Below are 24,521 nucleotides of genomic sequence, written 5' to 3'. Positions count from 1 at the left end.
CAACCTAAGTCACATAATTACCGATAGCGTCAGCCAAAGCAACTTCCCATGCCATCCGCAAAACGATGATGATGATGATGTATCGAAATGCAAAACGATTCTTTCCTTGCCCTCCCTACCCTCTTGAAGAGTGATCCATCTTGATTAAGTACTTCACAGATCTCTTTGCTAGTGCAGTCAGAAACCTCAAAGAAATATTACCAGCTCCACCCTCCCTCCAACCCCCCCCCCCATTCTTACCTCCCAATTCCTCAATCCAATCCAAAAATTGTAGCTAAAATGACACTCTGAGTCACAATTGCACATTTCTCTTAATTTTGGCCTTTTTGTCCATCTTGAATCTTAAGTGACTTCAGACTCAATGAAAGAAACTGACAATTGTACTCAAATTATGGAACAGCTTTTCCACGGGTTTTGGACACAAATGTATATATGTAATTTACGGCATAGAGTCTCGACAACTGGGACAAGAGAAGACAATCGCCGAGTTCATTAGATGTGACGGAGGCAGCATTGCACAATCTCCTTCGAATCCTTTTTTTTTTTTTTTGTTAACGAGATGTCAGACCTCATTTAACGAAAATCAATTGTGGAATGAATCACCTCTGAAGCTGGTCATTAAACGTAGTCCTTTCAGATCAATGCCCGTTAGGAGGGACGGTACACTTAACGGAAAAATTTAGGGAGGACGGAAAGTCGGAACCAAAATTATTGCCCGCCTCTGGCGATCAAACTATTTCTGATTTCATTAGCCACACTCTCGTCACACAAAGTACATCGTGAGTATGCGGGTCTGGATGTATGAAGCCCACATTACAGTAGATCAGCATGCAAAAAACATGTATGCAAAAATTTATTTTGTAGACCTGAATGGTATATCTTGAAACTGGCCGTAAATATTAACGTTATGCATCTATAATATACATGTGACATTTTGCATTTAGTATTTTAATTCTTTTTATATTTATTTTACTGACCGGGGGAAAGTGGGTAAACACAGTCGTTGCAGAAGGAGATGGAATGTGAGATATTGGAAATGAAAGGAGGAGGAGGAAGATCGAGGCAATTGAATTTTTTTCCATCAAACGGGAATAAAATCTTGCAAGGATGGAACAATTTTTAGTTATTAAAGTTCCAGCCAGATTCTGTACCAATGAAGACTATAATATGGCAATCCATAAAATTGCACTTTGCAGTTGCAATGAGGAACCATTAGTTAATTATCCATTTCATATTGATAACTAACTACAGTTGCCTATTAACGAAATTGGCTGAAATTTACATTGGGATTTAAGTACTTTCAAACCGAAGAAAAGTCATTGCAAAGTATATCATGAAAAATATCTGTTGGTACAAGTATTATTCTCTGAAAACAATGACATTCTGCTCTCACTTCCGAGAGGGGGGGGGGGGGCTGAGACAGGATATGGGAGAGCAGAGGGGGAGATTTCAGAGATAGATTTGGAAGTTTTACAAAGTCTGAAAATCAACTTTGCAAAGTACTTGGGGATGTGTTGTATATTATAGTTTGTAAATATTGTAAATATTGAGATTGTTTCATATTTTGAGAGTATAATTCTGCTGATGAAACAAGTCTTTATTTTTATCCAGTATTTATTCACTTGACTTCAAGGCCACATCTGAGAAACCATGAGCAACTGATCAAATATGCATATTACTTCCAAAATTAGAGTTAATCAGAACAAAACAAAGCATTCTGATTCACACTTGGACTTTGAACCGCTTTAGTCACAACCGATTTACATGTACAATTAGAGACAAAGCTATGTACACCTCTGTGCCGCAAGTACACGATGCAAGGCTTCTTAATACAAAGTGAGGTATGCATACCCATATTGACACATTTGCACTTCAGTATACTGTATATACAAACAGGTGAGGATTTACTGAAACAAGTTCAGCAGCAGGTTTAAAGTTCACCAACGAATGACAATTGAAACAGTTTGATAAATAATTAAATGTGAGGAAGATCAAGAAAATCTGTCGGTAGATAAGCCCAAAATGTTGAAATTGATCCTATTGTAGCTCTGTGTTTGCATATGTATGTATACAGTATTATATATTGACATATCTCTGGACATGCTAATGTGTTAGTGCAAATGTTATGTCAGTGTGTTGTAACTCAAGATTGCCCAAATTTGAATATGCTTTCGTCATTCTCACTTTTTTTTGCCTATTCTTATTTGTAATTTCAAATACATTGTACATTATAACCTACACATCATATATACCAGACATCTGAATGACAAAAGAACCACCAAAAAAAAAAAATAAGCAATCCAAATTTTAATCTGCAATGAGACTGTCCCTTCTGAGAGCTTTTCAATCAGACTTCCTTGCCTTAGTCATTAGCTTACCTCATTACCTACATTGACATGTAAACAAAGGTTTTCTCCCGATTTTAATTACCAGATGCTGTCAACAGACCTATACTGGGGTATGTTGTAATTATCTCCATCACATTGCGACCTATCCACCACCAGTAAAATGGCTTCAGGCGTTCCACTTTCCATTCAATGAGAGCGGCTGCGGCGGAGTCGATATTGCTTGCAGAGTTCATTAATTCGTCTAGGACGACAGCGGTTTATAGGTCTTACAGGTGAGGAGGAATATATACCAATCACACTGTGTATACATGCAGCGTAATGCTAGTTCACTAAGTGGTATCGTATATTGTACATGTATATATAGTGATCTTTCATAGTGCAGATCTGTAATTGTATACACAGAGCAGGTATCTTCTCAATGAAGGTACAGAGGGACAGTGGATAATATAATTCTGTTTGCACTATTATTTGTCATTGCAATTATAGCATATTCAGCTGATTTCCCCCTCCCCTTCCCCTTCTCTCCTCTCCCCTCCCCTCTCCTTCTCTCCCCTTCCCCTTCGCCTTCTCCCTCCCATGCATTAACCCATAACATTGTTTATCAGCCACAAAAGTGATACTTAAACAGCTCAAAGCTCATATATACTCTAGAAAAATGACGTTAATTTAAGACAATGCATTCATACGTTAATTGAACTTATACTATTTTTTATTATTGTAAGGGGTGGGGGGGTTGATGCAAAATGCTATTCAATTCTAACCTCCTATTTTTTTCTGTCCTTTTTTTAATATCCTGCTACTGGCCACTAATCGCTAACAGTGAAGACATGTCAGGTAAAGAGTCCCAATCCAAAACAACCACTGTAGCTGTTCTAATGAGAAAGCCTACTACAACTTTTAAACATTCCATGTTTAATACGCAACTATAAACATTCATATTTTAGGGTCAAAAAACTTAAACACAAAGTATAGCAACCAGAATGTACAACATTGGGATTTAATGTGACTCACATTGCCATAAAACAAAGAAACGAGGCTGATATGACCCAAGAAGGAGGAAAAAAAAAACCAATCCCATCCCAATATGCATATTTCCCCCCAGGCTTGACTACCTATACAACTACAAAAGAACATGAACACACATACATTTCCTTTAGTAATTAGAAATTGTTTCATTTACGGAAATTCTACAGGGACCACCAGCCTTATAATGTGCTATATCACATATCTATGAGTCAGACAGAGGATTTGTGCATATACATATATATATATAAATATATATATATACAAAGTTGATCACATATATGGAATATATCACATGGCCGCCACAGTCGTCGCATTCCTGACATTACTTTACTATTCTGTCAAGATAACGAGCTTTCTCTCGACGAGTCGAGTTGTCTTACAGTTCTCTGATTACAGCTAGCCGATTCTGATGAGGGAAACATGTTGGACTATTAGCATGATCAAATTAGGAAGGGATTTCGATTCGCAGGAAGAACAAAATAGCGGCTTAGCTTTAATCCGACCGGTACTGGAGTGACTCATTGTCGTTTAGGTCGGGGTCTTCTAAGAGGCGATAGGCCACTCTGGGTTCCCCATCTGCCACATCAGACCGATGTTCCATCTTTCTTTTCTCTTCTATTTTAGTTCGATCGGTCGCTTGTCATTCCCTCCCATCAATCTATAGCCAGTTGTGGCTACTTTTTCTTGTACACCCTGAATCATAATCCCACGCTAAACGTTTCTTGTTCACTTGGATGCAGCCGGTGTTCCCCAAGGTTAGGATTGAATGAACAGGCGTGAGGCAACGTGCGGTACGGAGCCCCGAGCGATGTAGCCTATTACGTTTCACAACTTGCTGGATAAAGCCACCATTAAATCTTATTACCAAATGAATCATCCAGAAGTTAATGAGGTTAAAGCCCCTACAAATTCTGCTGGCAACTTTTAAACGCAACAATTCACAATTTCGCCGTGATTGTTTCGTATTTCCTGATTGCCGCACGGTTGCTCTGTACATTGCTAATGGAAATAGCAACCGTAGAGGACTTTAAAAAAAAAAACTCTGGCAACTGAGTGAGTAGACACAATATTGTGGCACTGCAAGCTATGCACAGAAAAGGAAGGGGGAAAAACGCTTTGGTTAAAACTTTATGGGTGAGCAAGGTGAAGGGGCTAACAAGGGATGTGATGCATGTTTTAGCCCACTCTTAAGGCAATGTATGAAATGTTGCATAACAAGTTCAGGTTGAGAAAGGGGGCAGATTGTATTCGAAATATTTTTTGTCTGTACATTATAATGTAAAGAAACAAAATTGAGATACCATAAAAAAAAGGGTTAGAGTACCTGTCAGACTTTCCTAAAAAACCTAATTCCCATTTTTTTCATTTTTTTTTCATTTTTTTCTACTAAATATCTTCCTTACACCGTTGATCTTTAAAGAGAAAACAAAAGTCCTATTATTATAGTTGAAAATCTCTTTGTTAGATCAAGAAGGGCAAAAAACAGTTTCACCATAACAGCTGTTTCATTTCCCGAAACAAGAAAGCTCTCTTTGTGCAATCAGACATGTGACACTCAACAACACATTATTAATATATAATGTACATAGCTGGATCTCCTGTCAGACACAAATCATTGTACAGCGGCGGATGTTACGTCAAAATAAGCATTCTTTGTTTGTCTATTATCGATATGGATATCTGGCATGGATTCAAAAAATCACTCTCACAATCTTGCATATTTTGCGTTTTCCCAAACCTAGCCGAATCGCACACACGTACCATTCAGTAGTAACCACGATGAGATCAATGGAAACAGCCACAAATTTATAAATTACAAACAAAGAAGGTAAAAATAATAGCACAATTCACGGGTAAGAATCAATAACTCATCTGTAAAATGAGTCAATAACTAATAGAGGTGATTAAAGGCACCTCTATGTCTGTCCAACTCTCCCTCTCTCTCTCTCTCTCTCTCTTTGTTGACATAAATTTCCAACAACAAAAGCAACACCAACCTCCACACATTGCATACAAAGGGAATAGAACGATGGTAAATCACTACTACCAATACAAACACTATACAAATAGTAATAAATGTCTTTAATACTGCGTGGGCTGTTTAAACAGATATATACTGATTCAATACTCAATAGGCACAGCCCTCGTGCTCATTAAGTTGGGCTAGTCAAGTTTCATTAAAAAAAAAATCTAAAAAAGATTAGAAAAAATGTGAGTAATAATTGGAAGGTTTTTGGTATTAATGGCAATGACAAAAGTTTAAAAAAAAAATATGTTTATTATACCAAAGTGTTGAAGAAAAATTGTTTATTAACTGAACTGCAAGACATCAATCTAGTATAATGGTTATTTCATGTCACATGAAATTTACTCGGTTGGAAGTCTTCAAGGAAACTTAGCAGCTATTCAAAGGGTCGTACAGTACAGTTTAACACATGACGATGCATCATCCATGTTTAATCGTCAAATGATGACAAAATTTAATATCATTTTAGTGCTGGGGGGGTCATCAATCACAGGGAACATAAAGGGCTATTGATCCAACACAATAGTCTCTTTGTAGAATCGATGTTACAAAGGAAAGACTGCCAAATTGACATGAGGCCAATACCCAAAGGAGGCACACTATGCCAAGGACCACAGCCCAGTCAGTTCTTTGTTAATTCATTTACTTATATTGTTAATTCTGACAGACGTAGTTCTTTCAACATTGGAGTACATATAACAACTTGCCTGTACATAATAATTTCAAACATGAATAAAAATATTTATAAGTCATATTCCAAACCCTGGCTGTTATGGACATCCATACATGATTGATAATGCTTACCTGTCACCGCCATACTCACACACTCTATCAATAACTTGATGTATTCTCATCTCATGCCAAGGTTCTAGCTGTTTTATATATATATATTTTTTATTTCATTTCACTTTTAAAAATGATTGCATCCTTTCTTCTAGAAATGTTTAGTTTAACAAAATACGGTGATGGCATTTTGATTGGACTATGTACATGAGAATGCATTGATGGCGGTGACAGGTACTGCAAGCACAGCTGTAGATATATACAGTACAACACTGCATGTGTGTCCCACTGGTGGCATGCATGTGCATGCACCCACCCACTACAGCTACCATTCATGGTGCAAGTCACCCAAATCACGCCCATACTCAAGCAATTGTCACGAACAAAGCCAATCCATCCCATGGTATAGATAGCATCAACCCCGAAACAAGTAAAATAGCAATCTAATTTGACCATTTTAAGAATCTCTAGCAGTTTCAAAGGTCATCAGCATTAATGAAAAAAGTTTAGCCTTTTTCTCAAAAAGTTTTTGAAAGTACTGCCTTGAGGAGGGATTCTAAACCCTACTAATTATTCAGACATTTTCCAGACAGCTGGCCAATAGAATCGGTCAATTAACCATAAATAAAAAGGGGAACGATTATTTTTCGAGTGGCACTGGTGTTAAATACTGTAGGGTTGATTATCAAACATAAATGACCATTATTTTACTTTCTAGCAGAAAATGAGATCAATACTGATGATCTTCACGATATTCACTTCTCAATGACGTAAAAATGATTAGGAATTGCGATGCATGCAACATAAAAACAATCTATGTGCAATTATCAAGCAAACCTAGAAAATACTTCAACTTTTGGTGCAGTGTTAAACACAAAATTACTCCTTTTTCATTATTATATTTTTTCTTCCAGGCAAAAGAATGAATGAAAAAGGTCTTTTGTTAGTAACAGGTTAAATATGGTTTTTGATATAAATGTGATAACTGTGGGTAGCAAACTGTGCACGCATAGCTCAAATTTGCCGGGTCGTACAGACAGCAAGTCTCAAATGTTCGTGTTAGGAAGAACTCAACAGATTCAGCCCCTAAAGTTCTGTGTCATGCATCTCTTCCTCCTACTTACTGTGGTTTCTGGTTCCTAATAACTACTTACCATGTAATGGGTATATATGTCTACACTTCCTATTGAATTCCTCTCTGGATCTAATTTATACATCGTGCTATTTTGAATGATCTTTATAACACATGTTTTGACTTACATGACAAATGTTACAAACTCCAAAACCCTGAAAAATTCAAGCTATCTTTATCAAAAACTATCAGTGATGTCATAATTTATGCATTGGTATCCAGAACCAGGTCTGGCCCTAGGACACAATTATGTCATCAGGATCCCCCCTCCCCCCCCCCCCGCCAATTTTTTAATGAATTCTTCCTTCCTTCCTTGAGTAAAAATAATGAAACGGAGAGTACATTAATCTTTATCCCATATACCCCCTCCAATTTGACCTGGGGCTCCAGGGCTGTGACCCCTTCTGACCCTCACTCTTGTCAAGCCTGAATTTCTATGTGTGACTGGTCAAAATCAGCCCTGACATATAGTTTAATGGTCTGGCTGGAGGAAATCAGTTCTGTTTATGTGACCAGTGGGATTAACCATCGTTAATTTTACAGTTCATCTAACTGGAGGGATCATGGGAAGCCTGCTATACAGTATTTTCATCCAATTGCTTAAAATCAGATGTTATGTTTCACTGGTGGAGGTTACCCATAAGCCCAGCTGTAATCCATCTATAGGTTTACAAATTATGGTTTAAATGTGGATCGTTTAAATCAGCCCTGTAAGTTTTAATCAGTTTTTAAATCAGTTCTATTATAGATTAGCCCGATGGTGGGTTTTAAATCAGCTCTATAATAGAATAACCCGATGGTGGATTATAACACAGCTCTATTATCTACAGGTTAACCCAATGGCGGGTTTTAAATCAGCTCTGTTGTATAGTTCATTTCACTGGTGAGTATATAGATCAGTACTAATAGAGATTATCCTATTGATGGGCTTAAAGATCACTTCTGTTCAAGATTATTCTACTGGTGGGATTTTAAAATCAGTCATTACAATTGATCCCACTGCTGGGTTAGCAATTACCAGTTATGTTTTTATCGGCATGTTGGTTACATGATCAGCCCTGTCATCATCATCACATTAAATAATCCATTGCTGCAGACTGATAACAGACAAGTCTATGCCCGTATCTATGTATGCAAGTGGAAGTCAAGAATCATTTATTAAAGCAAAATGTTCACATTTGTTTACCAACCAGCTGATTGAAACCATCATCTATTTGTTATTGTTGTTGCTATGGCAACCATGACTCCCAGCCTCTATGAATACAACTACTCCCTTTGATGATATGTTCTTTACTGAAACTAACTGCATATGTCCTGCTGAAACACCACTGAAACAACACCAGAGAATCCTTCATTCCTCTTTATAAATGTTTCTGGGGGTTTCTACCGATGCTGCTGAAAGAGCTCACATATTAATACAATGTGTGCCACCACAAACATATCACTGAACATATATATAAAAGCTAAGTTTGTGGTCCCTGCTTTTAAGAGATTTACCTATTAACTACGCTGCTTGTGGTTATATGAAGCTACTGTGTTAGTTTTACTCCACACCTCTATACAGCCATATTAAAATGTTGATTAATATCCATGTTCAACAAATTGTAAAATTCATGAGGTGAATAGAGAGTCAAGAATTGGAAGATATTAGTCTACATATAGAAGAAGTGAAAGAGCCTCGTGTCAGGCTTACTTTTATATATGTCCCTACACATACTTGGTGCAGTATACATATACATATAAAAAGGAGTATTTTAACAAGTTTTCTCCTTTCCTTTCTCCGTTGGAATTTAGACCATTTTGACCAAGATGGCCAACATCAGCTAGGAGATGATCATTTTCTTCTTTCCCCTCATATGAGCTGTAAGTAAGTTAGCTCAAGTCAGGCAGTGACACAATCTCCAAGCTTCTTGTCAGATATATCACCTATGTGAATACCTACTGTACTGAGCAATGTAAAGTATCCCCATTGACTTGTTATGAGGGTTACCTACCAATGACATACAGTAGTAGCTTGGAACAAAAAGTCAGAATTCAACTCAATAAATCTGCTCATTATCTACCGGGATCATGGCCTAGAGAAAACGGTTTCCTCATTAATGCCTTACTTATTCAATTAATTCCGCCGTTCTACAGTTACAAAACTGTTGCCAGGGTTCACCGTCTGTGACCATGCATCAGTTATAAATATTTCTTCTCTTCATGCCCCTCTGCACCATATCACAGAGATGAAAACCAAAATGAACACTTGCTAGGACTAATTGTTATAAAGATATCCAATAATATTAAAATATACAATAACAAAACTTTCCCCCTTTTTTTTGAGTGTTTTTAATGAGAAGTTAATAATGTCCAATAGGAATTAATTTAGCTGATAAATCCAATAAATTTTGTGTCCCACAAAGTTAATTTAGGTTGCTGTTTCGTTTAATGACCAATCTTTGAAGTGTAGAGTACGCCTGACTTTATCACTTTCTTGTGCAATGCTTCACAGACTAGAAGTAATAGATTTTTCTTAATCGATTGATGGTTATACATGCGACCGCCAGATTGTGACAAATTTCTATACACAAAAGGAAGCTGTACGTATGATTATCTGGACGATTTGAAGGATGATCTGAAAGGCAGATCGTTATCGGTGACTTCATCTGGCAACCCGATCCGATGGATGCACGAACGATTCACCCGCCCGCCTTACTGTAATGAACCTTTACACTGAGGTGCCACTGGGTCGTTTATCAGCACTGTCATTTGAAACGGTTGAGTCCTTATAAACGTGGAGTACGTGGTGCATGGAATGACAGAAATCAATAACGCATGTTTGATCCACAGAGGGTGAACCTCGCATGACAAACGAGACCGACGATGGTTCCTAATCCTTCATGGTTATCGAGACGATACCAAGATTAATCAGATTCAGAGTATTAGTAATCCCAGATTACGTTTCATCCCCGCATGCAGCCAGCCATCTTCATCACCGGTTAGAAATCCCACATGATTACATACATATATATACGAGTACATTGTTCGTTTGCTTGTGTTTATTTACTACTATGTTTTTCTCGTTACCGGTGTGAAAGCAAAATAAGCTAAAACAAAAGAAAAATTATGGTGAGAAAACACTATGAGGAAGCTGCATATATGTGTGCTTTGAAGCAGTTAGGTAAGAAGGAAATAAAAAAAAATAAAAAAGAAGTAGTCAGAATACTACCTTCAGAAACTGTATCGCTCATAGGTGCTGAGGATGAGGAAGGAAGTTTTCTTAGATCAGTTCATGCAACTTCTTGGAATTCAAAGAACTTGGTACCCAAGAAAAGTACATACAGAGTGCATGCTGCATTATAATGTGAATTATTAATACGCACACGAAAGCTTGATACAATTGGCAAGCATTTTCTTATGGGTTTTTTTTTTTCTTTTCTTTTTTGAGTAGGTAAGGTTTAAACTATGTTTTCTATAAACATAAGGGAATACAAAGTGAAACAGTACACAGGTTAACAAAACCAGCATAAAATTATAAGTTGGAGGACTATTAGTTTTGCAATCCTTTCAGAGTACATAGATTATACGGTACCAAATAATGCATGATGCCCTCAGGCTGTCCACCATAACGAGAGCTTTCACTCAATCTTTGGGGATTTGTGACCAGTTCAATATGGGTTGAAAAGGGCGATTCTATTTTTAAGTTTTAAGATTGAAGTAAATTTCACGGTATGGAGAGATCAAAATTGGAAGGATAGGATAGGCCAGCATATGTATAGGCCAAAACAGCATTATAGATGAGAGTTCTTTATTCAAATTTCCTGAGTTTTAAGCAATTTTTAAGGTCCTGAGGAAAATGTGTTAACCTCATGGCATCAATACCTGGGGCTAATGAAAGCTAATGACTACTTTTGAAAAGTTTGTGTTAGGATGGAAGGGGTTGTTGTACATCCCCCCTCCCCCCCTTGGATCCACACCTGAGTAGCTAACATGAACAATGCTAGCTATAGCATGCTGTTAACCAGTACTGGAAGATACACATAGGTAACAAATCAGGGATGCTTTATAAAGGGATGCAAATGGTAATTGGTCCAGCTACCATTCTTTTCCCCCCTCCTGTCCTCCCAACAACCCCCACCCCCTCCCCAACACCCTTGGAATCATACAGTTTGGACTGGTCACAAATCTCTTTAGACTGTTTGGTAACTTACCATGATGTTCCATGAAGCACGCAATCACTATACATACTGGACACGGGCCATATAACTGGCACTGTTGTTAATATTCCTCGTATATTTAACTGCCCTCAGTCACAGCACTGTTAGTTTCCCTCCATACTCCCCCCTCTCCTCTACCTGCCCTTCAGTGAATTGCACTCCCTCTGATTGCTGCTAAGACAATTGTATGCTACTCCCCACAAGGTCCTGTTTAAAGCAAATCTAGTTTTTCTTGGTTTTGTATTTGTTTTTGTTTTTTCTGCATTGATCCCATATCTCAATCTCTTATTGAGCACATAGTCATGTCCTTTTGATACAACATTATCAAAATCTTTCTGAAAAGAAACCTTTTCTGTTTTAAATCTAGGAAGGACACTGACAAACAATTCACCTTTTTACAGATTCAACTTCAGTTGCTTGGATGCCTGTTTAGTTTTTTATTCCTAAAACTAATCGTCGACTGTAACTTGGTTCTAAATCACACTCTTCAAAATCTTTGGCTTCAATTCAAGATTTCAACATACTTCTCGGACTAAAGCCTCCATTTTTTTACCTGTAATGCCCAAAGAATTGATGATTCTCTTTTTCCATTGTTTCCAACCCACGATGAAATTCCTTGCACATTTTAAAATCTTTGAAGCAGAGCATTTTCTAAGGCCAAGAGATGATCCTATTTTGCGATTCATTCTCCTCTCATTGTCAACAACCTTGAATTGTCAGATTCTTTCACACTAAACTCCTTTCTTTTCCTCTCTATCCCAAACCATTGCAGGATAAATCAGGGTATAGTAGAGGCCATTTTACCTGAAGGACGCCGCAGACCATCATGGCCGCAGACGGACAGACCTCTCCCCCAGTACGGCGATGACCAGAAAATAGAATGAGAATTGCTCATTCGTGGGTGAGTATCTTACCTTGACCAACCACAGAGAGTCTACCGCTGGGTTGAAGAGGAAGGTTGTTGCGATACCACGCTATCTCTGGCACTGGGTTACCGGACGCCGAGCAAGTCAACTGACCCTGGCGATAACGTTCGACCACCTGTACCTGGGTGGACCTGGCGATACTTGGGAAACCTGCTGGAAGACTGCCCTCTGAAAAATTGAATGAAACAAGACACTCGATATGTTAAATATGTTTTAAATAACCTGGAACTTTAAAACAGGTTTCCATCTTGTTTATACATACCAATCTCTCTTTTACCTCCTATTCACCTTTATATTACCTGGTATCTATAGTGTTCTAATATAGTGTCTGTCTGCAGGCTATGGGTCGCGAAAAATAATTGGAATGCTTTGTTCCTTTTTTAAGCTTTTTCCTCAGTTTAAAAATCAGTACTATAAGCTTTTTTTCTTCTCTTCTCAGCAGGAAACCTCACTAACAGTCACTACTTGATTCACATACATATCGACAATATACAACACAAGAAACTTATATGCTAAATCTAGCATTAAATCCAAGCTAGCTTTCATACATTCTGAGCATCCATTCTAAATGGGCAGAACTCTGGTGGACCTTGGATCAGTCCTCATGGACGGTCCTGGGTCGATCGTGGTCCTCCAAATATCTAATAAACTGCCACAAGCAGTGCACTGTCATTAAACATATCCATCTTATCTTGATATTTTCAAGCACATGTTCATTGCCCAGTATGGGCTAATAATCTGACCAGCAAACGTGCATACATTAATTACCCCAACTTAATTATCACAATTAAAAGAGGTCTAAGCCAATCCGAAAAGAGCACACAAACAAAGTTTTGGCTATAGAATGCTATTATTGAAAGTTCTCCTGTTCTAGCAGGTAGAATCACGACTGCAATACATTGGCCTGTTTCAGTGGTTATACAGAGGGAGCCTGTGAATATATCCCAAGTTTTCACATGTAACTGAAATGTACACTCATGTTAATTACTCTGGTATACCCCAAGTTTTTCACATATGACTTAAATTTTTTCACTCTTGTCATTACTCTGATAGAGCCCCAAGTTTTCACATATATAACTTAAATCTTTCACTCATGTCAATTACTCTGGAATAAGCGAAAAGCCTTCCAGAGGATTAAGTGACATACAGCACCCCCTTGTTGCTTAACATCTCCTTTTATTCTCAGATCTTTCACCATTGAAACAACAAATATTTTTTTATCCACTGGAAAATTAAAAGCCAACAATTCCTGAAGCTGTGACTTAACTATTCCTTGAGTATAAAGTGAAAATCAAGGGAAGGAGAATGAAACCGGGGAGACTATGAGACAAAACAGAGAAATCATCCGCAAGGATACGTCAAAACAGTTTCCATGGAGAAGCTCTTAATTACGAATCCGTAGGGGGAAAAAAATCTCTCTCTTGGAACTTCTGATTTAATAGATTCCCACGAGAAGATAACATAAATCTTCAAAGCCTCCTCCTGGAGTATAAAAGGTTTTTTTTTTCCCTCGGCTGAAAAATTTTGATAGAGCACCAATCGCTTTATAAAGTTTTCAACTCTTGAGTTGCATTTCTGTCACATTCCTCTCTCTCTCACTCTCTTTTCTAAGGGTGGATTCGAGAGGCAGCTAAGCAGATGTTTGGGTATAGTATGAGCTGGTTAAATCATTGATGGTGATTTGAAGGAATTTGTAGGGAACTATCGCTTTTGGAAGATAATCATACCATAACAAAAATGTATACATAAACCCCTGATTTCTAGCAACAATTTACTCAAATCAGTTTATCTGTTTTATCTTTGGAGAACATTTCTTGGAAAATCTAGTCTGTGTGTTAATTAAAAAAGACATTCTCTACAGTATTTCTTTTCATATGGCTACCACCCACTTTGGCACCCACTTTCCCACCCTCCCTCAACCCACAAATAATGCCCACTACTTACCATATGTTTTCTCTTTTCAGTGACTTGCATCATTTTAATGCACAGAGCTTGTATAATACAGAGTTTTATCTTATGAAGGGGAGGGGGGGGGGTTGGGATGATACAGTTGGAGTGTGAGCACTTCCACATGGTAAAGGGAACCAAACTCCATGCACTTCCTGTTCATACAATGCAACCTCAAAACTTATCCATTTACAACACTGACATTGTTTACAGTGTAGTGACATTATGGTTGTATTTTATCATATACTCACTATATATTCACAAGAAAACATTAAAATCTTAAAGAAGTGCTAACAATGTGTAAAACTTCTTTGATAACATACTGACATGCTAAGATTCCCATCTTGCTAAGTGTTCATGTCTACACACTGTATACACGCTAGGCGACCATTCAGCTTACTCCAAACCATATATACATACCCCTGCAGAGTTGTATTAGACATTGCCTTGACCTACCTTGAACTTTCAAACATATTAAATTCAAGCTTCCAGCAAAGGAGCTGCTTTCACCAATAATGTTACCATTCCATTGTAGTACAGGCCAGGAAGCTCTGCAGAGTTCTAGCGAAGTTGCTGAGAGCATAGCAATTTTTTTTCTCTTTTTTTTCTCTGTAAGCAAAGGCTGACAGTTCTTGTCTGGTTCACTGTTGAATCTACATTTGTGCATGTGAGTAGCCTGTGGCATGTGCAAATTCATTGTGCAGACAGACAGTGGTTTGATGTAGCATTTACTGATGATGGGAACTTCAACTAACTTGGTGGCATTGAAAATATAGCAGTTTATAGTATATATGGCAGCAGAGTTGTAGTCTGTATTCATACTGGTGCTCTGGTATACTGTATATAGTCACATGTACTCATACTGTATCCATACTGTACTCACAGTGTAATTAGTATTTAGTACTTCCCATTCTTATAGTTTTGTACTCATTATTCATCCTCATACAAAGGGAAATTGTACTCAAATGTACTCATATCCATGGTATTCTACTCTTACTACAAGACTAGTATCTATCTATGACCCATTCATTGAATGACCTGTTTCCCTGTTGCTGAGCATCACAAAATTTGAAAAATGTTCCACTATAATGTCAATGGTCAACATTGTCTTGCAAGAAATAGCACTTGCCAAACCCCAATGGCCCCGATGATATGAGTGCGCAATTTCCAAGGGCAAGTGTCATATATATATACCAAATTTCTTCGATTTATGCAGAAATGTGTGTTTTCAATAACAAATAATAAACTGTTGTTTGAATCCCTAGTACAAGTTGAAAGGGTTTAATTATATAATTTGCCTAACTATAGACACACTGCATTACACATGCATGCAAAACTGCACTGATGCATATATCGATATGTTTGAATATCCAATTGTAAACACTTTATCAGTGGTGGCCATTTTTAACCTACATGGCTATAGCCACAAATGGCGATAATTGTTTCTACAATCCATTGATTCACAATGCAAAGGCCTGAGTCGTAACCATGCAGGAGTCACTTTTGTGTTATGTTGTTTGTTTGTTTTTTTTTTGGGGGGGGGGGGGTTAGTTGATGTATTAGAATTCCAAGCTGTGTTATTTAATTGGATAAAACAAAGGCATTACTCATATCCAAAACACCAGACTAGACAAACATGTTTTTATTTTTATGTTTTCTCTCTTTAGTTTAGAAGCAATTCTTGTCAAATGTGCTGAGCATGTCATGATGGAGGTTTGTGGTTTAATACTTGGAGCTATTTCACCCCTAAGGTGATGGCTCTAAAAATAATGTAACCCAAAGCAGCCAATTTTCATTCTACCTTTAGTAGTTGAGATCCACAAACTGACTGTGGTGGTCTGTGGTGCAATTCCAGATCGAACCACCAAGTGATCAAATACTTTTAACTCCTGCTCAACAAATTACAGTTATCTCTTCCAAGAACTCATGCAGATAAGAGAAACAGATCTACTTAATTATATTGGTACAGTCATCCCTTGTCAAAACAGAGAACAGAGTGCTACAATATATAATCTTGACCTTTGTATACCTGTCTAACTGTGTCTAACAGTTTATATTTGCACCTGTTAATAGCTGATCAGAAGATCATGACAGATATTCATACATCAGTGGGTGATAAATGATTGTTAATTACACACAGTTATATCAGTCCAGTAACTAACTTCATAATTTATCACTTCACAGAATCTACTTTGACCACAGAACTATATGCTCAATATCCCATGATTACGTATTCTAACTGTAAAATGGTACGTTGTAAAGTCCGTGTGTTGTATTAAGATACAGAATTTACCAATAAATTTCTTGTGGGGGGGGGGGGTTGGGGGAAGGGGAGAATAATGCTGAAAGTGACAATAAAACCTCATCCAGTGACTAATTCCAAAACAAATGTATTTGCCTGTCCCACCCCTCCCCCCACACTTACAGACATATAACCTACTGTACAGAGATCATCACTTGGCCTAGGCCTAACCCATCTCCAAACAGATGCACAGTATGTAGCGTACTTTGCAGACATTGCTTGTGATATAGTTTATAGTTTTAAGGCTTTAAGTACCAGCTAATAACACCCTACAATATTTCACAGCCAGAAGTAAAACTGCATAGCTTTACTGAATGGACCATTCTTGAATGGGATCAACGTTTTAATAAGTTATATACAGTACTAACCCAACTACCTGGTTTGTACCTCAAATTCTTTTTTTCCTTTGTAAATTCAAAACAAAACTAATTTGACAATAGACTTAATTACTGGGTTACAATGAAGGAAGAACAAAAGAAAAAGACAATCTGGGACAATCTGCTTATATCTTCCATCAAATGTAACCCTTCCACCCTGGGTCTTTTTGCCTAAAAAGTTGTCACCTTCTCTCAATATATTACGGGCTTCCCAGTTCATTTCCAGGACTAGCTACATTTTTTCTCAAGTTATAAAAGCCAGCTCTCTTAGTTTTTAGTACTTTCATCTTACTATATTTCCTAAACTGGAGATAAAAGTTCCTCATTTCCTGCACATTTAACAATAAAAGTAAAAGTCCTATTATAAGGGCAATGATCATGGGAGAAGAGAGTGAACCACTGGGAAGCAATATAAACTATGTAAAGAGAACATAAGAATGAAATAGTTGCACAAATCATCATATTGACTATCGCAGCTCATTTGCACTGGAATCGTTCCATAGAAAATGTCCATTTCATTTCCAAAGACATTTAAAATAACATCAACTCACTACTTAAATGGACAAACCCCCTTAAGAGCTTAAATTATGTTCAAATTCAGTGGTATGTATATGTTACAATAGTGTTATGTAGTTTCACTGTACTTTTATCATGCTACCACTGCCACATATATTTTGAGAACCTATTTACTAATTTTTTTGTTATCTCCTTCTGTCTTAGAGATAATTGTGATTGCATTTTCTGTTATCCCCCCCCCCCCCTCTTACCAAGCAGTATGTGAGACAATGGATTCAACCTCCACAGCTGAGACCAAATTACCAATCTTATTAATTACGCAAAATCAAATCCACAGGTTTCCATGGAAACTAAAGAGTAAGACAAAGTAGGTCAGCTTCCAATTGCTTTCCAGAACTAATTGATGATGTAATGTTTTCCAAGCACATCAGCAGCATGTCCATTAAATGAATTAAATAAATATAAATATTATATATATATATATACACAAACAAAAACTACAAATACAGAACGGACGAGATTATTAGTCTAAGTTAGAGAACCCCAATAATCAATGATCAATAATAAAACTCAAAGTAGCTTTAATCATAGAAATTGCTCTTCAAATAGTATTCAAAGATGGTGCGTTCTGTCCCCATGATCCCTTCCACTGAATAATTTCTGATACAACCTTTAAGGACCCAAATACCCTTTTTCCTCTTTCTTGTATTCTAGTGCTATTGTATTTATAGTTAACATTGTAAATCCAGAAATTTGTAATATCTTGCGGAAAGGAGTTTCTGTTGAATGAATGCAACCAAACACCCTTGGTTGGTATTGTGAGTACCTAGGGATAAATTTGTGTCTGGAAGGTTTTTAAATTTTTTCCCTGTTCAGTTTGACCTCTCCAAGGCCAATCATACCTCATAAAGATAACATGGAAATATACCCCCAGGGTAAACAGTATTGAACCCTGGGCAACAAGCTCTTCAAACTGAATAAAAACAGCAATTTTTTTTTTATTTGTATTTTTATGACAGCCATTGTGAATAGAGAGGTATGAACCTAACAAAACCCTACCCTTGTGAACAAACTAGGCATAATAGAGAACCTTGTCTGTTTATAAACCCAGATGTTTCTATGCTCAAGGGTTTTAACCGTATAATTTGATCCATCTTGTAGGTATCAGACATAACCTTTCAAAAGAGCTTGTTATCATATAGTAGCCCGCCAACAAACATACTGTAAACATTTACTGCATCAATACCAGCCATATTAAGAGTCAAGAACCAATGCCCCAAAACCTCAAGAATCCACCTGCTGCTGAGGTTTTACTCAAAAAGTTCCCAGTTTGGGACGTTTTCTAGGAGACCTCCGGACAGACTTTTTCGTTTCAGAAGGGGTGGTACATTAAACATGAAGAGGAAGTCTACAGATGAGAAAACAAACGTAGCAGGGAAAGAGGTGAAACCTGGAAACCCTAACATCAAACTTTGGGTAAATAAGTTATAGATGAGAAAGTGTAGTGGTAGAGAGAAGACAGATGAGGGATAAAGTGTGGTACATAGGTTTAAGGGTAACATTTTTACAAAACAATGATATATTTAATTACTATATTTTCTGCAATTATTGCACTTTATCCCAAATACCTACAATACATACTAAAGCAACTGTTGTTGATATTGGTGCTATATAAATGTTTTCTGATTGATTGATTGATTCATTCATTCATTCATTGATTCATTAATTGATTGATTGAGAAAGAATGTATACCTCTACATTGTAAATTTTCACACTTCTCCCACTTTTCATGCTATAATTACAAAAACACAATTTGTGTAGCAATTGCCCCTATTTGCATACCATTTTGCAATGCGACAATGCCGGATAAATTATTCCCCATATCTGGGGGAATAGCACCTACAGAGGATGTCGGTTAGGATACGTATAATCTGAAAAACCCCACGTTGCAGATTTCAGTCTCGTATACAGCAACCACCAAGACTGTGCTACGACTGCCATGAAGACGAGACGTTATGAATCTATATTTAAATTTGCTAAATTTCAAGATGCTCATCTTTGAGAAAAGACTACTATTTTCCCTTGTTTGATACCGTAGTATAAACATTCAGTCTATAAATCACTCCATTTTTTAGACTCCATTTTATCAGGCAAACATAACTCTTTCGTGATAGTTTGAGATGTCTTCTCTTTTCTTACATTCCAGTCTAAATTTATTTTTTTTTGGTCTGATTTTTCCCCTCCATCTTTTCCCAATTATTAAGATCGTCTTGAACATTTCCTACCTCTGTGATAAATTGGATGCCAAAACGTTCACTTAAGACACACTACATAGCTGGAAACCTCGCGAGCGGGTAGCTCGTTCTCTTTTCCCTTTTGTGTTTGCTCATGATCATAATATAATAAATGTATTGAACATTAAAAACATGAGCCATTTCAATCATGAAAAAATACCTTCTATGAACTCCAACAAACAAAAAATCAAATTTATGAAGCTGTGGGCTTCAAAAGTAAATTAAGTTTCCTGTTAGATTCTCTCAGCAAATCAACTTTGAAGCAACGCCATGAGCAGAATTGCGTTTTTTTTTTTCTTTATTTCTTTTCTCTTTACTCTCGTACCATCGCAGTACTAGACCAAAAAGGAAGAGAAAAAGGAGATCGTACAGATCTCGTTCAACAGTGCAAGATGACGACATTAGAGAGAAGTTGAGGTAGATCTTAGTATTCCAAGGCCGACTAGTTCTCTCTTTTTTCTTTTTTGTTATGTTTTCTTATATCTTCTTCTATTTGTCCCTATTTTTGTTTTTAACCAAAAAATAAATGGTTGGGTAAGTTTCAGACGTAGTTGAATAAACACCCAGATTCAGTGCAGTGAAGAGTTAAGCAAACAATGACGCATCAGTAAGATCAGCCATGATTGCTAGAAACCACTGAAGACCCTCAAAATTAAAAGAGTTTTACTATTGAGAGGAGAGGCAGTCAAGTGTGTCTCATGCACCCAGTATGTACATAAGGATGCGGACGTGAAAAAAAAAAAAAATACATATTTACAAAACATTTCGTTTCCCTCTGTTTCCTCTTAAAAAGCCAATATAGAAAACAAAATCGGAAAATTAAAAATCATTCAGGAAAGGAAAATACACAGCAAGTAAAACGTGTCGGGCAGACATCGATTTCAGTTTGAAAATTACATCCGGCGTGTGAAGCTATTTGTTAACCTTTTGAAAGGACAAAGCGCAACTGCCATCGAAACCAATCAACATTTTTGCAAGCATTCCAATGTTTCCCATCAACAGGATACCAATGACTACATTTTTCAAAGAATTCTCTTTTAGAGCCTACTAAACTATAAAAAAAAACTTTTTAACTGTTTATGTCTTCACACCCAAACACTCCTAATGGAATTGCTCTATCACCTGACAAATAACAGTGTTATGTTTCTACCAGTTTTCGAGTCTCAAAGTACAGAAATGTGTCAATGACCTCTCGGGCTAGTAGTGTTTCAGACCCTCAACAGTTAACACAACATCAAACTGATCGATGTTTCGATCTTGTTACGAGATTAAGTTTCAATCGATCATGAGAAAACAGACAAGGTTTCTTCTCTTCTCTTTGGTTTTCTCTTCAAACCTCCTCTCCAAAACATTTTTGCTTGATAAACAAGTTTGCTGATCAATGTACAAGAGAGGCAGGGATGTCTGCAGTATTGGTATGCAGCACCCTTAACACATACATTCCATATTGCTAATGAAACCACTCAAAACCCTGTCAAAGAGACTTTTTTTTAAGGCCTACTGATTTCCATGAATCCCTTTTGAAATGGCATTTTGGATTTGGTTACTTTATCAATTCCGTTTTAAGCTGCTGAAGTATTGATTTTAAACTTGCTTGCTAATTTTCTTTTAGATTTGTTTTCACCGCACTTTCTAATTAAACATAGTAATACGATCATCTTGGTTACCTACGGTATGAATCATAGATTACAAAATCCGTCATTAGTATTAATTTATAAATACACTAATATTGAAATTCCTCAATTATCCAGATTGCAAACAGTCTATGTCACCTGAAGACATATATCAAAGTAGAACTCATTAATGGTTTGCAGATGGTATAAAAACTCCCTAGGGGTCGTATACACCTTCAATCAAATAAAAACTTATTTGGTGAACAAACTTCCGTAATTACGAATAAAATGTTGCAATATCATAACGTAACAATCAATCTGAATAATTTGCCTTAACATAGTTATCATACTTTCCTTCTCTGATCATACCTATTAGCTATTAATTGTAAATCAAAAATTAGACATTAATTTCCAAATAAACGGGCCTATGGCTGAAGAGTTTTTATCATTTATCTTTGCAAGTTCTAAATAACGAAGGTATAAATGTCCTGTTTTAGAACCTTGTATGAGGTTCCCCAGAAAAGGTGTAAGCATACCAAAGATGATTTATAACCTTGACTCTTGGTTGAAAAGTTTCCCCAATAAAATTAGAGGTATCTAGTCATAACTTTTTTCCTTTGGATATACCTAACATTAAGACACAGGACATTAAAGGGCTAAATATAAACTATGCGTCCAGGTTTGAAATTAGACAGCTGTCCCCGTGAGACGTCACTGTCTTTCAGTGTAATGACTGTATCTTGTTAAAGCAGTCGCTCGCAATCCAGTTGCAAATTTTCACAACAGTATCAAACCATAACGAGTGTTTAAAATCTCTCAATAAACTGTGATTGACGGAACAAAGAGAGCCAAACTAGGATTTTTCATTGTGTTAATTTAATTAGCTCAGGTAAACAATTGGATTCCATTCAATAATAGCAACTATCTTAAATTGGTAACCTTTTCACTTTAAATTAGTGTTAATCATAAGGTTAATTTCGTGCAAAGACCAACTCTTTCCTATTAGTTGACGCTCCAGTTCCAATCGAGATCTGATCTAGAGCCTGTGCGACAAAAAAGTAGCAAAACACAAACACCTAAAAAAATTGTTACCACATCACGTTTTATAATTAATAGCGGCAACAATTTGACCTGTTTCCGCTCTACCGTGACATTGCACAACTTTTCACTCTGACTGCAGGAGTCTACAGGTTGGTAACATTTCAGCTCAGAGCCCCCTTTTCGACACCACTTGTGGGGTCAACACGTATCTCCACTTCTTTCCAAACCAGCCACTTTTTTCAATCAACAAATATATATATATAATTGCTTCTTTCTGTTCAATGTTGAGTTTTACAACATGGTTGGAGTTTTGACAACTATTGTCTGTCCGTACCCATTAAAACTGCCATTTATGGAATCTGAGGCCTTTTCCGAGACATAAATTATCCCCCAAGACAATTCAGTTCGATGGCTCAAGTTGCTAATTTTCATTTCAATTTATACTGATTAACTGGTATTTTCAACCAGTGTTCATTTGGGCTGGCATATGTTTATACTGTATATATACGGTACAGGTGTGTCTGGACGACAATTCTGTCATAAATGAGCAATTTATGCAACCGTCCAATTCCAAAATAATTCTTTGTACAAAATGGGTAATTGAATGCATCGATAAAATGCAATCATATTTTGAACAATGATGGTTGCTTATATCGTAAAAATTGTAAACTACTAACCAGAAATCAAATGCATAATGCTGATTAATGACGAAAAGAGAAAGATTTCGCATTGTAATCGAATCTTGATGTAACCGAAACTAGACGTGATAACATGACAGATGGAGGCGACAAATCAGACCCACAGTCCTAATTCAAAGTGGATCGTATGAAATTATCCTAGAAAATGAAACAAAGCCTACAAAGAAGAAAGGGTTGGGGAAAGAAAGGGTAAATCTCTTCGGTGAGCTGTCAATAAACAAAATACCACCCATCTTATGTTTCATCCTCAATAACGCTTATCTCATCCTAACCTAATTTTCACGCGCCACTGATACCTAGCACATCTTTCCCCCAGCTTAAACGCGATTTCCCTCTTCGCTTTTAATTTGTTCTGTCCCATATTCCGAGTCGGAAAGAATCGAACTTGAATAATGAGAAGTGTCGCTCGAGTGATAAAAAAAAATAAAAAAAGGAGAGAAAGAGATGGGAAAGAAAAAGGGGAACGAGTTACTAACGACAGGACAAAAACCCCTTTTAGGGTAACATGGTTTTGTATCAATCTGAATTTCAACAGCATGGACAGTGACGCCGAGAACAACAAACTCGATGGCGCTTCCTCGACGTATAAAAAACTGTTCTTTTTCTCTTGATTCCTCCTCTCCTCGCTTTGCTTGCACGAACTACTTTCTTTGCTAAATTGAAAAGAGGATGTTACAAATAAATATGAACAGCTGCCCAAAGAATAAACAATTTTGTCAAAGTGGTGATGTGAGAGACCATGAATACTCTCAATATATCCCGCAGTGTTGACATTTTTTTGGGGAGAAATGTATAAAATAAAAAAGAGACTTCCTTTCTATTGCTATTGATAAACATTTAATTGTTTTCCCAAGAGTCTCTCCCAAATTTCATTTGATAGTGATGACTCAGTCATTTATCGATATTCAAGAAACACAGAGATATGATGAAGTTGGGGGGGGGGAGCCATGTCTCTAAAATCCAGAAGCTCCAACTTGCTGCCACACAGACAGACAAGATGGGACCACATATGAGAGGGACATTTACCCGAAGAGAAGAGAAGGGTGACGATTATGACATGAGTAGGATCGTTGATAGTCATAGTTTTATCAATGAACAACTACCACACAGCTTTCAAGAAAATAACTTTTGCAAAAATCTACGACCAATCCAAGTCTCGACGACAAAATTCTTATCTGTGAATTGTCCCCTAAATAATAAAAAAAAAAATTGAATCGGTGTTGTCATATAATTTCTAAAGTCCATTCACTGAGGAAGCTTGGATGACTGGAGCCTAAACTTGCTTCGGGGGAG

The 24,521-nt window shown here is 37.0% G+C and overlaps 1 protein-coding gene across 3 annotated transcripts in view; it reads right to left on the bottom strand.

Moving 5' to 3' along the window:
- LOC139981488 (receptor-type tyrosine-protein phosphatase delta-like) overlaps positions 1-24,521 on the bottom strand; it is a 234,767-nt gene that overhangs the window by 51,658 nt on the left and 158,588 nt on the right. For 2 of the 3 annotated variants that reach the window (XM_071993903.1, XM_071993912.1), the window contains exons 4-5: positions 12,429-12,608; positions 10,527-10,553 (exon numbers count right to left, since the gene is read on the bottom strand). In XM_071993903.1, coding sequence (XP_071850004.1) covers positions 10,527-10,553; positions 12,429-12,608 — 207 coding nt within the window. The remainder of the gene's footprint in view (positions 1-10,526; positions 10,554-12,428; positions 12,609-24,521) is intronic. The other variant, XM_071993923.1, reaches the window with a different exon arrangement.

Source organism: Apostichopus japonicus, chromosome 2, assembly GCF_037975245.1.
Source record: "Apostichopus japonicus isolate 1M-3 chromosome 2, ASM3797524v1, whole genome shotgun sequence".
Classification (NCBI taxonomy): Eukaryota; Metazoa; Echinodermata; class Holothuroidea; order Aspidochirotida; family Stichopodidae; genus Apostichopus; species Apostichopus japonicus.
The sequence above is the reverse complement of the archived record's forward strand: the minus strand, read 5'-3'. Positions and strand labels throughout refer to the sequence as shown.